This window comes from Polyodon spathula, chromosome 6, assembly GCF_017654505.1.
Source record: "Polyodon spathula isolate WHYD16114869_AA chromosome 6, ASM1765450v1, whole genome shotgun sequence".
Lineage (NCBI taxonomy): Eukaryota > Metazoa > Chordata > Actinopteri > Acipenseriformes > Polyodontidae > Polyodon > Polyodon spathula.
The window spans coordinates 50,414,212-50,431,696 of NC_054539.1; the positions used below are offsets into that span (position 1 = coordinate 50,414,212).

General features: G+C 38.2%; 1 protein-coding gene across 1 annotated transcript in view; it reads right to left on the reverse strand.

Moving 5' to 3' along the window:
- The window catches only part of LOC121317290 (zinc transporter 6-like), a 56,404-nt gene that overhangs the window by 12,009 nt on the left and 26,910 nt on the right, over positions 1-17,485 (reverse strand). Inside the window, exons 5-10 of the mRNA XM_041253067.1 lie at positions 14,280-14,322; positions 13,818-13,883; positions 13,545-13,625; positions 12,623-12,658; positions 11,493-11,587; positions 1,558-1,606 (exon numbers count right to left, since the gene is read on the reverse strand). Coding sequence (XP_041109001.1) covers positions 1,558-1,606; positions 11,493-11,587; positions 12,623-12,658; positions 13,545-13,625; positions 13,818-13,883; positions 14,280-14,322 — 370 coding nt within the window. The remainder of the gene's footprint in view (positions 1-1,557; positions 1,607-11,492; positions 11,588-12,622; positions 12,659-13,544; positions 13,626-13,817; positions 13,884-14,279; positions 14,323-17,485) is intronic.

Consider the following 17,485-nt stretch of genomic DNA (forward strand, 5'->3'; position numbering starts at 1 on the left):
TACATTCTCACACAGACTATTTACAGCGCTGCACTGACATGAAGAATAAGTTACAGTATGTATTAAAGTCATTAAAAGTACTCTAGAGCAGGTCAGTCAAGAGTCTAAAAGCTTGCGTTTAACAGTCAAAATTACTAATGATATTGAGATAAGCAATTAAAACTTTTAATTAGAACAGCGATTTTCTGTTTCTACCTAGCAACATGACCGGAATGCCGTAGATTCTGAAAAAATAAATCGGGTTGTCAACAGTTAAGTTTGTGTGAGCCATACCTGTGGCTGTAGCAATCCCACCGGTGTATTAGTGTGGCACTAGTACAGTAGTTTAATAGACACACCAGTGCAACACCTTTTTTAGGACCACCAAAAAATGCCTAGAATATCGACTTTTTTTACAGTACTTGCTGCTTGATAATTCAAGTGGATATCTACTTACATGGTTGTCTTAAAACTCTGTTCTTTGATTTAAATTGATTTTCTTTTATACCAAAAACACCATAGTATTTTTGACAAAGATTTCAAAACGTCAGCGCACACAACTAATCAAATGCATAAAGACAGTACAGAGAGATATTTTTTATTATTGTTTTAATACTACTCAGGTAACGGGACATACATTATAATTATTCTACACTCGAAAGCATGTGCCATAATGCTTCTACTTCAGGTCAAGCCTTTTCTGTAAGTACATTTGTCGTAGTCTATATTTCAGTATAAAAGGCAGTAAAGGTATTAAGAACTCACTGTATTTTAATCAGTGTGGTTTGAGACTGAAAACGTTGGATTACCAGAATAGAAACAAACACAGGATTTAATGTCCAGACTATAATACGGGAAGGAATTCTCAACTATAGGGCTTCATTTTGACCTTCGAAGGTTCGGAACACATTACAGAAGGAAGGTTTGAACCTTTGATGGTACTAACTTGCATAATTTACTGGTGACGTCACCATAGCTACTAGTTTATATTTGATTGAAAATCCTATTATTTTATAGATAAGTCATATAAACGGAATAAAACATTCACATATCTTTAAAAAATCTGTTATATAGAACAGTAATCATGGTTTAATAATTTAAAAAAAAATACACGTTTATTTACATGTAATTGATCACACTTGTGATACATACAGCAAGCTTGCATTGCAGCAGCACCAACTGCAGCAGACTTAGGTAAAACAAAGCTTTATTTAACAGCAACCATTCCAAGCACGTTATCAGCCAGAGTCACATTTTACTACTACTGCTACTACTGAACTTACACTTCTCAAGTGGCCCAGAGATTGGTTGTGCTTCCATGAGTCATCAACAGTGTATCATGATACATTAACAGTGTACCACCCCCTCCCATTCAGTCCGTGAAAGCTGCCTGATGAACCTAAGGTTTAAAACTAGCCCTGTAATGTAATGATACGTATCAACTTTCCTGTGCTTAGTTTTAAACTTTAAGCTTTTAGGAACCTGATTTACTTTCAATATTAGGAATTCAAGAGAAAGCTCATGTGCCAGTGGAATGGAAAATGAATATGCTTATAAATTACTGACGGGAATGTTTACCTTCGGCTCAGATCTGCTACATGTTCTTGAAGCCAACTGGTGCTGGCAGCTGGAGAGAAACAGAAGGCACATGTTAAATATCCACCTTAAAAAAACAAAAAAAACCAAACAAAACAAGCATTCTTATGTTCTCACTAAATGACATATGTAACTATAAGGGTTGCTATTGTCACAGCTGTAATTGCAGCCTTTGTGCTTTTTGACCACATGGCAAAATCTACATACAGTATTGGTTACACTACCAAATGACTAAAATAATATGCTTTTAGTATTTCCACTACCTTATGTGTCAGTTCACAATTACTATGTATTAACCAAATAGCCAACATTTAAACTAAGAAGGAAACTTTTTTTCTGTTTAGAATTACATAACGTGTTACGATTGGGTGCTTAGTTTTAAGACTGCAGTCCCTAATCGTTGTCTTTTTTTGTTTTGTTTTTAAGGTTATTCAAATGGCCAAATTTAGGTCTATTTTAATGATCTTAATACCACCACCACCCTAAAATGCATACACCTGCATTTAGTAATGGTAAGAAGTCTGTCAGTAATTCAGCCCTGGGAGGAAAATCCAGCTGGATTAACATAGCATTAAAAGAGCAGTGGTAGTTAGATCTGCCACTGTTCAGATCATTAAAATAGACTCTGTTGACTGTTCTGTGAATACAAACATTGAATGACACAAAAATTCAAATTTCAGACTAAATCAGTGCCCTTTGAAATAAAACATTAATTTAAATGTACATATACATTTATTTTAACTACATATTCTCAATTAACAGACAAAAATCATTATACAAAAATTATACAAAAAGTGTGTTTTATCTTTTTTATCTTCAAAGAATACACTCCGGATTTGCCTCATTGTTTGTAAGCAACATCTTCCACAAATATAAAATCTTCATCGTAACCTGGGCAATCCGGCGTTTTACAGACACCACCACTCTTCCTGACCTTATGGCTGTGGCACCCAGGGCTGGTGGAAGGATTTTTGCTGTTCTAGGCAAACAAAATTTTGCCGCCTTCCCTTTTCAATCTTTAAAATTTTTTTTATATATATCAGGGGCGTAGCTAGGTTGGAATGGGACCCGGTGCAGAATTTTTAAATGCCCCCCCCCCCCCCCCCCCTTCTCCTCCCACAATCAACTAAAAGTTGTTTTTTTTTTATTCCAAAGCAAGATGTTATATAAAGAAATGTACACATTCAGTGTTTTCTTCCTCGCTTTCAGCTCATTGAAAACATCAATGATTTTCGACACATTCAGCTTCTTTGCAAGTTCATTCTTGATTGATAACACAGTCTATCAGTCTTTCTTGAGACTTGGTGCTTGTCAGACAGTTCTTAATGAGCTTCAGTTTTGAGAAGGAGCGCTCACAACTTGTCACTGTAAGCAGTATGGTACGAAATAGCATGCATGCAGTGCAGATATCGGGGAAAACTTGGAGAGAAAGTACTATTCAACCACTAAAAGTGATGCTATTTCCAGTATTGTTGATATCTTTGTGAGCTCCAGTTTGATACATAATCGAAATTAAATAAGTTGGCCAGGTAGAGAGGGTGACAAACTGAAAATCTGTTAATCCATATATGGTCATTTTAATATAGCACTATAGGGTTAAAACCAATGTTACTATGGCAGGGTACTTGGCGGTGTGGGCTAGCTAGTGGAAAGGTGCCCGCTAGTCATTTAACTCATTTGTCATTATTCTTTGGCCGACTGTTTTATTGTATTTTATGAGTATTTTGAACAGAAATTAAAAAAAATGTTCACATATTTTATTTGTCCCTTTTGAAGTGTGAGTGGGCCCTGGAGTAGCTGCACCACCTGCACTTAAGATAAGAACATAAGAAAGTTTACAAACGAGAGGAGGCCATTCAGCCCATCTTGCTCGTTTGGTTGTTAGTAGATTATTGATCCCAAAATCTCATCAAGCAGCTTCTTTAAGGATCCCAGGGTGACAGCTTCAACAACATACTGGGGAGTTGGTTCCAGACTCTCACAATTCTCTGTGTAAAAAAGTGCCTCCTATTTTCTGTTCTGAATGCCCCTTTGTCTAATCTCCATTTGTGACCCCTAGTCCTTGTTTCTTTTTTCAGGTCAAAAAAGTCCCTTGGGTCGACATTGTCAATACCTTTTAGAATTCTGAATGCTTGAATTAGGTCGCCGCGTAGTCTTCTTTGTTCAAGACTGAATACATTCAATTATTTTAGTCTGTCTGCATATGACATGCCTTTTAAACCCAGAATAATTCTGGTCGCTCTTCTTTGCACTCTTTCTAGAACAGCAATATCCTTTTAGTAGCAAGGGGACTAGAACTGAACACAGTACTCTAAATGAAGTCTTACTAATGCATTGTACAGTTTTGACATTAATTCCCTTGTTTCAAATTCAACAGCTATGACCCTAATATATATTTTTTGTTACATCATCACAAAACTATATACAATCATCACTCTGGTTACAAACTGTAGTGACACTATGCAAGAACTTAGTTATAAATAACAATTGATACAGAATACTCAAGTTACCTCAGACACATCGTATTTTCACTGTACCATATTGCGTTCCTTAACTACTATAAAACTGGTATCTAACGTGCAGGTCAGTGATCACATAATCGCTCACAGCAAATCCTCCTGTACTTTGTTTTTCTATAGGCAGGTCCTTGACTTAAGAATTAACTTCATAGAATTAAAGAATCTTTACGGATGCGTTATGAAAATGCTTGAATGGCAACAACCGCTTTAATCTCAGTGCCTGGTCACCGATGAAGCGATCTCTTTTCCTTGTTGTGTCAAGGCAATAATAAGCCGTGCGGAAATCAAATATTTTTTTCGGTGCCTTCAAGCAGTGTTGCGAATTTAGCAAATTTCTCGCTAGTGACTTTAAGGGCTGACTTGGCAAGATTTGTTATCAAAAGCAACTAGCTACAAATCTAGCGATTATCAGGACAGTCATCACAGAATTTCAGAGATATAAAACCTGTAAAATGTTTAGATTATCCTGTATTAGCAACATCCTTTTATAAGAATCATTGTCAGGGTAATTAAATTAAATCCAATAATGCCCCGCCCAATTTGAATACGCACGGACCTTCAATGCGTCCTTTGCTTAGCAACAGGCTCTACAACCACAAGTGTTCCCAGGGGAGACCAGATTTCTCATGACACTGCACGGGCATGATCACCATGCCTAGTCAGCATTCCCATACTTCCAGATTAGGACTACATCACTGCTCACGATATGGTCCTGTAACATCAGCAATAAGTTTTGCAGAAAAATAAACAGTGATCTAAGATGTTGAACATTACTAAAGAAATGTGAAGTATAAAATGTAATGATGTTCTGTTTTTGAGGCCCCTTTCAAGTTGTTGCCCTAGGCCTGTTCTGCCTATATGGTTACGCCAGCCCTGGTGGAACCATTTTGCCTCTGGCCAAAGAAGCCCATATTAAATTTCAACCAGGCATCTCTCCAGACAGCCATAAGAAATCTGCTTAAACTATCCAGGGTCCAGTTTCATAAAAGCGATTTGCTCTGAATTGCAGTCGCAGGCACTTTGCATATTAAAATTTGGGTTTCATAAAACTTTTGCAGTTTTATATGAAAGAAAAGGTTTTTAAAAAATGTACACAAAAGGTTTAAAAAGATTAAAAAATATTTTATTTTCAGGACGTTTTGGGCAAAAGCCGTTCTTCAGCTGTTTAAAAAGGAAATTTAACACAGTGCAGTTAACTTGTTATTGTTCAAGATTTGCAATTGTTAGGGCTGTCAAACAATTACAACAAATTAATCTTAATTAATCTTGATTCTAATCTCATATTAAATTGATGCAATTACTACAGCCATCTAATTTAAATTTGTTTAATAACTGATGCTATTATTATTATCCTTAACTGTAAATAAAATCGTTTAAAATGTATTTATTTATTTTTGGCATTGGCCCAAATATGTAAAGCAAAACCATTTAAAAAAATGTATTAACAGGATGTAAGTTTTTTGATTGTCACATTGCCTGTAATGTTGTGTGGTGCACGTAAATAATTACTACACACATAGTTATATATAAAAAAAAAAAAAAGATGTACGCATGTAAACATTTTGAAAACTGTAAATAACTTGTTGAAACAAACTCGAGAAAAAATACATACAAATCAAATACTAGAATTAGCCTTTTCAATTTGTAATCACTGGCTTAAGATGCCATGGGCTGGCACTGTGGCCCTGTTCCTGATCGGCGACGCCAAGAAGGCATACTACAACCTCAAGGCAGACACAGCAGAGGACTACGACCGGCAGAGATCCTGGCTCGGGCAGGAGTCACTATGGCAGTCAGAGCTCAACGTTTCCACACATGGAAGTACCATGAAGAAGAAAGCACCCAGGTCACCTTATCTACCTGGGTAGGAGGTGGCTACACCCGGAGTATAATTCTGCCACCCGAGTAGTGGAAATACTAGTTATGGACCGGTTTTTACAAGCTATGTGTGCACTGCTCCGAAAGTGGGTGGTACAGGGAGACCTAGCTAACACTCGTCGAGCGACAACGTTAATTACTTCGACACCTGTAAAGTGCAGCTAGACTGCCGTGGCTAGGTGTGTTAACTCCCGAAGATCTGTGTGAGTTGTTAAAAATTCCAAAGAGATGGGTTGGTTGAAAGGTTTAACCGCACCCTCAAATACGTGCCGAGGAAAGTGACTGACAAAGATGGGAAGAACTGGGACACCCTTCTACCCTATCTCATGTTTGCAATACGTGAAGTACCCCAAGACTAGACTGGGTTCTCCCCGTTCAAACTACTGTATGGGAGACAACCCACAGGAATCCTTGACATTGCCAAGGAAACATGGGAGGAGCAGACTCCCAGGGGTAGGAACATGGTAGAGCATGTCATGAAGACGGCAGAGAGAGCAAGCAAAGAGATGTAACACCCATTTTAAGAGACCACATAGAAAAGGATCAGGTGGCAAAATTGGAGATTATAACTGAAAAGCACAGGTCCAAGAGTTTTTTTTTTTTCCCGGGAACTGTGTGTTGGTGCTGGTCCCCATCCTGGAAAGTAAATGATTTGCTTGTTGGCAGGGCCACTATGAGGTAATTGAGACAGCCGGGCCAGTAAATTATAAAGTATGACAACCGGGCCATAGAAAGGAAGTCCAGATATACCATATAAATTTACTAAAACCATGTAGAGAAGAAGAAAAGCTATTTATGAGGTAGGTGGGAGTGAGGGTAAGCCAGCAGGGCAGGTACATGTAGGTAACAGTCTCAATGACTCCCTACAACAGGGGGTCTAAGAGCTAGCTAATTCCAGGAAGAACGACCCTGATCTGGCATGACATAGTCACGGCCCCAAGTGTAAAAGTGAAGCTCCAACCCTACAGTATCCAAGAGGGTAAGAGAGTCAACGTAAAGGCAGAGGTAACCAAAATGTTACAATTTGGCGTAATTGTGGAAGCTGTCACTGACTGGACCAGTCCGATTGTCCTGGTCCCGAAGCCTGATGGTTCATGGAGGTTTTGTAATGACTGTAAGATGCCTAAACGAAGTCTCAAAATTGGAAGCCTACTAGATGCCTCGTGTAGACAAGTTAGGGCAGGCCAGATAACTGTCGACCCTAGATCTGACCCTCACAGACAGGGCCAAAGAAAAAAACCCAGAAGGTTTATTTCAATATACGGTGATACCCTTCGGCTCACACGGTGCCCCTGCTACCTTCCAGCGATTGATTGACAATATTCTGAGGCCTCACACCCTAGATGCATCAACTTATTTAAACAACATCATTTTCTATAATGACAATTGGGAGACACATTTACAAAAACTACAACACATGTTAAATATATAAAGGAAGGCAGGTCTGATGGCCAACCAGGTAAGTAAAGTGGAGGCCATTCACCCAAATCTGTGAATAACAAACAGGTGAGGGCCTTCCTGTTGACTGTCGGGTACTATCGTCGCTTCAATGCAGACACTGTAGCAATTGTAGCTCCCCTAACAGTTGTTGCCTTAGGAGCCAATGGCTCCTCAACCAAATCCAATTACTGGTGCCACTTCAAGAACAAATTGAAAGCAGAAAAATACCTTTAAAAAAAACACAGGACAAAAAATTGAATGTCATTCATTTTTGAGACTTATTTTTTAGCCTTTACAGACTAACAAACTCTGTGAATGCAGAGAGAGCTGTGTCTAAATACGGACAGGTATTTACAGTGCAGAGACAGAGAATAAAGAAAAACAGCATTTCAGAATAGTTGCACACAATGACATTTAAAACCAGATCAGGGTTTTTTTTTTTTTTTTTAATAATAACAATAACAGAAACGCAACAACCATAGAGAGCAATCCTCTGGATTTCAGTTTCATTTCTTTTAGCGTTTCTAACTTGTTTATCACATGCTTTTGTTAACTTCAGAGCTTTAAATGTTTATATTTTGTCATTTTCAACTACATGTTCATACTTTGTTACACCAACGTGAAATTTAAAACATAAATAGCTGATCCACTTACAGAGAACACAAAAAAAACATACCTGCACAATGCAGTGGCGCACTCACTGCCTGATTACAAACAATTCAGTGTTTCCTGCATTATTGCACGATCCACACTGCGTACGTGCCAAATCACGCAAGATGTGACCAAATTCAAATTCAAAAACAGCTTTATTGGTTGTACATGTCATTGCACTTGATACTGAAACATATTACATGTAGTCAGTTTACCCTGAAATGATTCTGATAAGCAGACTGCTTGATTCTTACAAGCAGAGTATTTTACATTCTTTAATATAGGAATGGTTTTGTCCCAGTGGTTTGGATCACTATATGCAATTGATTCTTAAATCAGTGATTCTTATAAATGGAGTGAATTGTATTGCAATTGCTTCCTAAAACTCCCTTCCTGCTTTCCGCGTGAGTGAAGCGCTGTTGTGAGTGGTGTGGACTTCTAGAGTGCACATCAGTGAACCAAAAATTTGTATGAAGGAGAGATTCTCTACATTAAAATTATGGAGGCTGATAGCTATGTATGGTAACAAAGAGTTATAGAAACCTGTTGTTGTCTTCTTTAAATACTAGGAAACAAAGTAAATGAGATATGCTTAGTGAGTGTTTTTTTTTTCTTAATTTTAATTAGAAATTGGGAATAGACTCTACACAGAAGGTACTTAGTTTCAATAGCGTATGTTTGGAATTATGATATTTGTGGAGATGGTCAGGTCTGATCGCAAATATTTCAAAGGTTTCGGGTCGGGTTAGGATTTGTTTGGTCAGGTTCGGATTGGATTTTAAATTTTTGTTACAAATTACAAGTTAACTATTTTTGCATGTCCAAAACAGGACAAATTGCCTTTCCTTATTTATCATAAAATTTTACTCCTTGGTCATGCATGACTGTTCATGCACATTACAAATGAATCTGAGGCTTTAAGGCAAAATTTTCCATATAAATTAAGTGCTTTGGGATATAAGTAATCTCCTACCAAAAATATAAACAACACTGCTTCCCACGCTGTCACTGTCAATATGTTTTCAAAATACATTTCATAGAAGACCAGCATAACAACCCAGAATATATTCACATGCATATTCTTTACTGTGTATTTTAATATCAGAGTCCTGCGCAGGTCCGATTTTTATGACCCGCTTTCGCCCTGTACCCACGACTACAGGACCCGACCCGAACCAGCAACACGCTGTAACACTGACTCCTTATCCGCGACCCAACCCAACATGCTTTAATAAGACCTACAACCTGACCTAAACCCATAAGTGTTTGTCGTTTACCTACTGCCTGTGTCAACTGACACTCACATTCACACACAGATATCTCTACCATTCTCCAAAGATTGAGTTTATACAATAGGCTATATATCATGGTAGCTTTCTCTAGTGATCTGGATATATTTTAACATTGTAACATTAACTATCTACTTAGTTTACTATAAAATACCTGTCTGTTCCTTTCGTGCCACCAGACGATTTTGCATCTTAAAGAATTTGTCCTCTTAACATCTAAATATATACATTTATTCCAAAACAAAGCTCAAGTAAATACTAGCAACATATGCAAACTGGCATTCTAGGTATTCCCAAAATGTTATTTCTATTATCTTTACAATCTGTCAAGAGACTATGATAGGCCAGAACGATCTGTCCAGCCTTGTCTCACCTTACTACAGCCCAGCCTGAGCAGCATCAGTACAAAGTATTTCTGAAATGTGCAGACATTTGAGAAGCTGGCACAGACTATCACAGCTTCACTTCACCTTAAATCAAGAGGAGGATTAGCCACTGTAGTCTGAACACAGCTGCATTAAAGCCACACAGATAGAACAGTAAAACAATAAAGAACTGGAAATACGAAGGTAAAGTAAGAGGCATATGATGACAACATGTGGCATGAATCTGCAATGAATGTGGCATGAATCTGCAAGGTATCTGCCAGCACTTCTACAGAGTACAGCAGGGTTAGAACCCCATGGTATTAGAAAACAATCTTAACAGAGGCAATAGTCTGCTGGCATCAAAGGAAACATCTTGTAAAGAAAGTTATAGGAGGGCAACAACAGCAAACGGAAACTAGAACTTCTGTAGGAGTAAGGGCAAAGTTGAAAAGTGCAATAAAAGCAATTCTCACGGTGTGTGGAACACCTTTCAACGTAAATCAAGAAACACACATCAAATTGGTCACTGTTTTACACATGTGGCTGTAACAATTTATTGTAATTCTAGATGACTGGCTGCACTCTCGTGGGTTTAGCCTTTAGCCCTCAATTATGTTCTCACCTCCTGGGTAGCTGATAATGTTTGCCAATTTGTTGCATGTGTCAGCCTGTCCAGCTGGTAATGTACCTGGGAAATATGGAACATGTCAACCCTATGGGGCCCTGAGAAAACATTGTCTTGTAAGCAAGAGATTAGGCAAGTGTGTGGTCCTACAGGATTAGCTATATAGAAGCCATCACATTAAATTGAAATCAATCAAAATATAGTACACTCTTGCTATAACGAACCTGTCTGGGTCCAAGCCTTTTGTTCGTTATATCGAGGTTCGTTATAGCGAAAGCATAAACAAAATGAAGAATGAACTGTTGGAGTAAGTTAATGAGATGAGAGTGTGAATAAAAGTAGAATTACATGTACCTGTTGGTCTCATATATGCAGTATTCTGCCTTTGCTTCATCCTATTCGTTAAATAATTCAACCAAAAAGCAAAAATCCCAAATTGAAGCTGAACTTTTATTCAAAATCAATTTGACATGAACCATTTCAAAGTGCACCAAATTAATCCAACATGCAAGACTCCCAAACTGAGCTTTTATTCCAAATCAACCAGACATGTAAAGTTTGACATTAAAAGTTAATCAGATCCTCAGTTTTTTTTGTTGTTGTTTTTTCTTAAAATCAATTTTGCTTTGCCGCGTGGTTGATGAACAAATCAAAAAACAGAGTGCTTTTTGACAACCTATATTCACGACAGAAATATGCCTGCGTTACTCCTTTTTTCAAACGATCAATATAGTTTCCAGCTTTGTTGCAACATAAAATTATTTTCGTTTCTGAGGAACAGGTATACAGCTCACACTTTTTATTAAGACTAAAGATCACTGCAGAGGTGGTTTGGGTATTGTATTAACTTTTTATCATTCATGTTGTGCTATATTTAATAGTATAGAAATAGCTTTGATAAAGGTAAACCTTAAATTCCCAAGCATTAAAAAAAAGGATGAGGGCCTGTCTCTAATGTAGTACTTACAAGCTGTTCTCTCTCAAGTATACAAATAATGATATGCAGTCTGAAGTGTGAAAAAATACAAGAGGGAGCATAAATGCCCTTTAAACCCACTTAGTGCTAGAATATTGTGGCACAAACTATAGGTAAATTACTTCTTTCCCTTTTTTCCTATTTGAGCTGGTATTAAAAAGGGCCACCTACCTTCTGATACATAGACAAACGGCTTGTTCTTCACAGACAACATGGTTAGCAAGTTAAAACATAACGCCACAAAAGTCCCAACTAGTAGACGACCCCTACAGATAAAAAAAAAACAAAAACAAAACAAAAACAATATGATTAATTTTGATTTTGTCGGAAATGTACTAAGAAATCTGAAACTACATGAAATAAAATAAGGGAGATTATATAATAATATATATATATATATATATATATATATATATATATATATATATATATATATATATATATAATATATATATATATATATATATATATATATAATATATTCAGCATTGCTGGAAATATGCAGTGTAAAAAAGATGGTTCCAAGACCACCCATTTATTCACAAACAGCACCTACTAACAGATAAAGATAGATACAAGAATAACATTTTTACAATAAACATTTTTATTTTGTTTTCATAAAAGCGGAACAGTACACAAGAATGAGCATTTCATAATCTTTTGTATTAAATACTGTTTTCCTAATATCGTTAGATTACATTGATGTGTAGGTTTCCAGTGTTTCTCAAAAAAAGTAATTTGTGGTACTTGATCTGATTTCAAATTTAAACTGATTTCTCCCCTTGCATCTAAAGCCAGCTGTAAATACAATCATTTGCTGTCCTACAATTCATAATAACAATTTCCAGAACACTCCAAGCAAAGCAGAAAGTATTCGCTAAAATCCTGTTTAGGAAGAGATCAAGAAAATTAGAAAGCCACAGGTCAGCAAGAGCAAGAAAGAGATTAGTTCCTGATGAAAAGAGGCAGATTTCACACTCAGTGCTGTGATGACATACTTTCTACTAGATCAATCTGGTTGGCAATGTTGTAATGTAGGTCTACTGCCTTTACATAATTACACTGAGCAATTAAATATAAAAAATGCATTACACACTGCAGCAGATGAACTAACATTTTACCATACTTACAGTCAATAATGAAACACCTGAAATAAGTTGTATAAAAAAAGCACAGTCAATGCTGAAACAAAACCTGGAACAGAATAAATAAGGAAGAATGTCCGGGTCGAAATTGTCAGGTTTATCTACTGTGGTTAACGCTAACAGAAAAGAAACCTGTAAATGAGATCTTATACTTACGTATGTATCTCCGGCTGCTCCATAAAACGTTCCACACTAACAAAAAAATATATATAATTTATTAATTTGATTAATGTATTTGATTATTACCCACATGAAGTTTATTGCTGCTGTTTTTTTTGTTTCAATGACATAATGGGGCCTATATACAGTAACGTGTGCAAGGAGACATTTTTTGAAAGCAATAAAACAATTAACATTATCAAACCAGTAAGGAATTTCTCTGAACAATAATTTACCTTATGCTGCAACCAAGTTGTTTCTTGCTAATTTTATACCATTAAAACAGATTTATTCCTTTCAGAACATTTGCTATTGCACTCATTCCTATATATGGCTCAAAAGTTATTACTATGTTATGCATACTTTACCTTGTTTTTTTTTTTTTAAGAAAGAAGTTCAAAATTATATTTAAATTTAAAGACTTCTTAGATAACTCAGTGAGATATTCTGAGCTTAAGGCCAAAGCTCTATTTAAATTGGAAAAGTACTTGGGCAGTCTTGTGTAATTAGAGCAGACACCGGCTATAAACTAGAATCTGGAATCCTCCGACTTAATACCATAATTTGTTTGCAGTAACTTTAAAGGGTATTTGATACTTTGATAAATGTTTACATTTCTTTCTTGTCTTACCTGCTACTCTTTGCTTTATCAGGCAGCATTTTTTAATCATTCATGTCCCACCTGTATTTGTACTGGTAATCGCTCCAAAGCAGTGTGACATTTACCACATTACACCTCAGTGTGAATTGTCCTACAGGTAAACTTGCTCATTCACACAAATTCCAGCTCCATTGCTGTGAGTAACAACTGTGTTTCTACATCACTGAAATACTGACATGCATTGTTCAAAATTATATGTGGATATATCTGCTAGGTGGACTGCTGCTTTTCAATCAAAGAAACACCCTCTATTACTACCTTTCTTTCAGGATGAACAGGGCTCCAAGCTGGGCCAGCACAGTTGAAGCAAACACTGCAAGGACTTCGAACCTCTCGAATCTGCAATTTAAGCATCAGAAACGGAGAACTGCTGGGTTTCTTAAACCTTATCATGTTAAACAACAGCCAGGACACCACAAGCATATGGAAATTGAACAGGTAAAATGCACAATGGTACACTGTTACGTTTGGTAACGCTAATGTGTATTTATATATTCATATGCTCTACTGGTGAATACAAACACAACATACCCAAAAGAGTAAACTGGGCTGGATTTCTTCATAGTCACCCATGAACTTATAAGGCACGTTATTAAGCTGGTATGGAAACATGGAAATGTCAACGTTAATAAACCTGTAATTCAGCAACCTACTGTACATTATAAAAAAAAGCACAAGATCATAAAATAAATGCTCCATGGTTGTTAGATTAAAAAAACAAAAAACAGAATAAGTGTATTCAAACACTGCAGACCAATGGCTTCTAAGAATACTGGGGTAGCTCACTGGATTTGGAACAGGTATGTATAGCAGACAGAGAGGAAGTGTCCAGGCTCTGGGTATGTGTTAATCGTTACAATTGACATCAACATATAAATTACAGTCAGAATTGTTTTGTTACCACAGCAAATTGTAAAAAAAATCCAGGACAAGAGAAGAGGATGAACAAAAGGATGAAAAAAAATATAACACATTTGTTAAATTCAAACTTACCTGAAAAGGTCAAATATTGTTAAATATGTGTAAGCTGTTAAGGCTGTAAATGAAGGTAAATGATGGTCAGTACTGGAATTATATACCACATTATTCACTTAATACCACCAATATGCATTATATAGTTTATTCCATACCCTCATGTTTTATTTACTGTGCTACACAGTGTATACTGTATATCCATAAACTAAACCTGCCTTTACACACATACTCTGATACTGTATGAAAGGCTTCAAGTTAACATATATTTGGTAGCATTTTGCTACCCAAAGCTCTTAATTTGCTACTAGTTTTTTTATGTAGTATATTTCTGATACCTTACGCTGCAGTGTATGACCGATCCTGAGTGAACACATACATAATTATCAGTATTGTTTTTTTTTAACACAATCATTATTAGAATCTTTCATAGCGGGAAACCATTGCTAATAGAGCTTCCCTATAGATGACTGAGGTTTGTAGCGCCCCCATGTAGACACGTGCAAGGCCCACAATGCAAATCGTATTGGACAGTGAAGTAGAAATACCTACAGTACAGAACAACATAGATACAATTTAAAAGGTATGAAGTTTACTTTACAGACCAAAAGTTAAATTAAATAACTGTTAAAAACATTACGATTTTATAAGAGAACAAACAATGACCTAAAGGGATATTAAGTTTATTCAGTGTCTCTAAAATGCTAATTTAATCTGTCATGGCGATTATTTTGTTATAATGTTAACCCTGGTTTCACATAATTCTGATTACAAAAATTCTGACTACAAAAAAACCCCCAAAAAACAAAAAAAACAGGAGCAAATAGCTAGCTATAACATTACCATGATCCAAATAATGTCTTCCTTTCTTTATCAGTACAAATAACAGACAAAATACAATCTTGAGGTGCATTAATTTATCTATCTGTTTTCTTTTTATAATAGATTAACACTACCTTGCTTCCTGTTTAACTAGTGAAATGTGTACTTTAACAAAACATTTAATTTTAATATATATCATTTTAATTAATATACCATTTTATATATATATATATATATATATATATATATATATAATATAATATATATATATATATATATATATATATATATAGCACGTGGTCAAACTATAACTTACACACATGGCTAACTAATGTCACTGTTTAATTAAACAAACCCTTGGTTGATATCCCTTATTCTGTTATTACTTCTTAGTTAATTTCTTCAAAATTGTACAGTATTTAAAAATGCAGTGAAAAGGCAGGGTGTGAACATACATTATGAACAAACCAGTTCTCTTTCAATTCGAATGACAACCATTACCAAATGGGAAGAGCCTCTCTGACCGTCAATCTCTGAGCAAATATACAAAAGCTGCCCTATCAGGGCCCTACTGTGAGGAGGAAGTCCCTCCCACCTCCTTTTGAAGAGGGACGTCTTCACAGTAGCACATCGCCATTTTCTCTCTCATCTCTCTGAGACAGGTCGTAAATTGCTTCTGCGTTTGCGTTCTGAATTTGGCAGATTTATTTGGTTTTCCAAATAAATTATAAAATCCACAGCAATCATGCTTTCGAGCGTTAGTAACACTGCTCGCACTAGAATTTCCACGTCAGTTTCCTGGCTAGAGCTGGTTTCGACCCCTCTTCAGGGAATAGCGAACGGCCATTACTCTCACTACACGAGGCTATGTGTAGTTGATACACCGTGTGAGAGCTGTTGTGGTGCTGTAAGGAGACGCCGTGGGCTCGCGACATACTGCAGTCGCCTCAAAAGCGCCCAAGCTAGGTCGAGCGTGCAGAGACTGTAAGGGCTCAGCAAACTATGATGGAGATCCTATTAAAGTCTCAGGGCAGTCTGCCCCCTACCACCGGGCAGCCCCAGCCCCCACAGTCTCATTCCCTGTCCCCTCTGCCTAGCCCACCTAGCCCAGGTGAGCTGTCCTTCACGGAGTCCAGGTCAGACGTGTCTGACCCAGCCACCTCCGTGGCGCAGGCCACAGTGGGGAGCACCCTGCCGCCCTTGCCACACGTGTCCCAGAGGGAGGAGTTTCGGGCGCTAATGCAGCAGGCAGCTGCAGCCATGGACGTTCCATGGCCGGCGGAACAGGAGGGAGGGGAACCACTTCCTCCAGCAGAGAGGGCACCCAAAGGCACGTCCTCCCCTTATGCCAGGACTTCCTGGATTTGGTGCGCTCCACCTGGGGCAACCCAGCATCTGCACCTTCAGCCTACAGAACAGCTGAGCCTCTGCTGCACACTGCAGGAGCCCAAGAAAGGGGCCAAGGCGCGCTCCCCACCATCAGGGACAGGGTCACGGATCTGGTGAAAGGTTAGGCTGTGGATAAGGTGATGATTGACCTAACAGGGGAGTTAGGTCAGGCATCAGGGAGGTTGCTGGTGGTGATGGTGGCCGCTCACCGGCATTTGTGGCTGACACAAGCCAAGGTCATAGAGACCGAGAAGGTGGCGCTGCTGGATCCCCCCATTACACCGGGGCAGACTTTCGGAGCGACCATTGATGTGAGCCTTGAGAGGTCCCACAAGGCCATGGAGGTCGCCTCAAAGTTCCCATGCCTTCCAGCTTACAGTCAGCGCCAAAGGTGGCATGCACAGCCTGCTGGGATAAAAGGGTCTGAACACCGCCCTCCACCCCAGAGTAGACAAGCAGGCAGAGGCAGAGGCAGGGCCAGCGGTAGGGGACCACTGCAGGCCAGGGGTAATTGTTTTTCCTTCTGGAGACTGAGGCCGGGGCCTAAGAAAGACCCGCCCCCTCCCAAGCCCAAAGGGGACAGACCCTGAGGGGCCCCGACTGCCACCAAACCCCCCCACAACCAGACTGACCAACGGCAACGACACATGGCAAGGCTGCACCAAGGACTCCTGGGTGCTATCGACAATGAGACACAGATACGCTCTACAATTCCGCATACGTCTGCCACCCTTCAAGGGTGAACTCCTCACCACTGTCGAACCAGCAAGGGTGATCCTTCAAGAGGAGATCGCCAATCTTTGAAGAAAAAACGCTGTACGCTTGGGTAAGCCCAAGCGATGCCCTCAGCGGCTTTTACTCCAGGTACTTCCTGGTGGCCAAAAGGGACGGCGGTTTCAGACCAATTATGGACCTCAGGGTCCTCAATTTGTTCCTCAAACAGAGGAAGTTCAACATATTGACAGCACAGAGGAAATTCAACATATTGACAGCACAGCGTATCCTCCAGTCCTTCT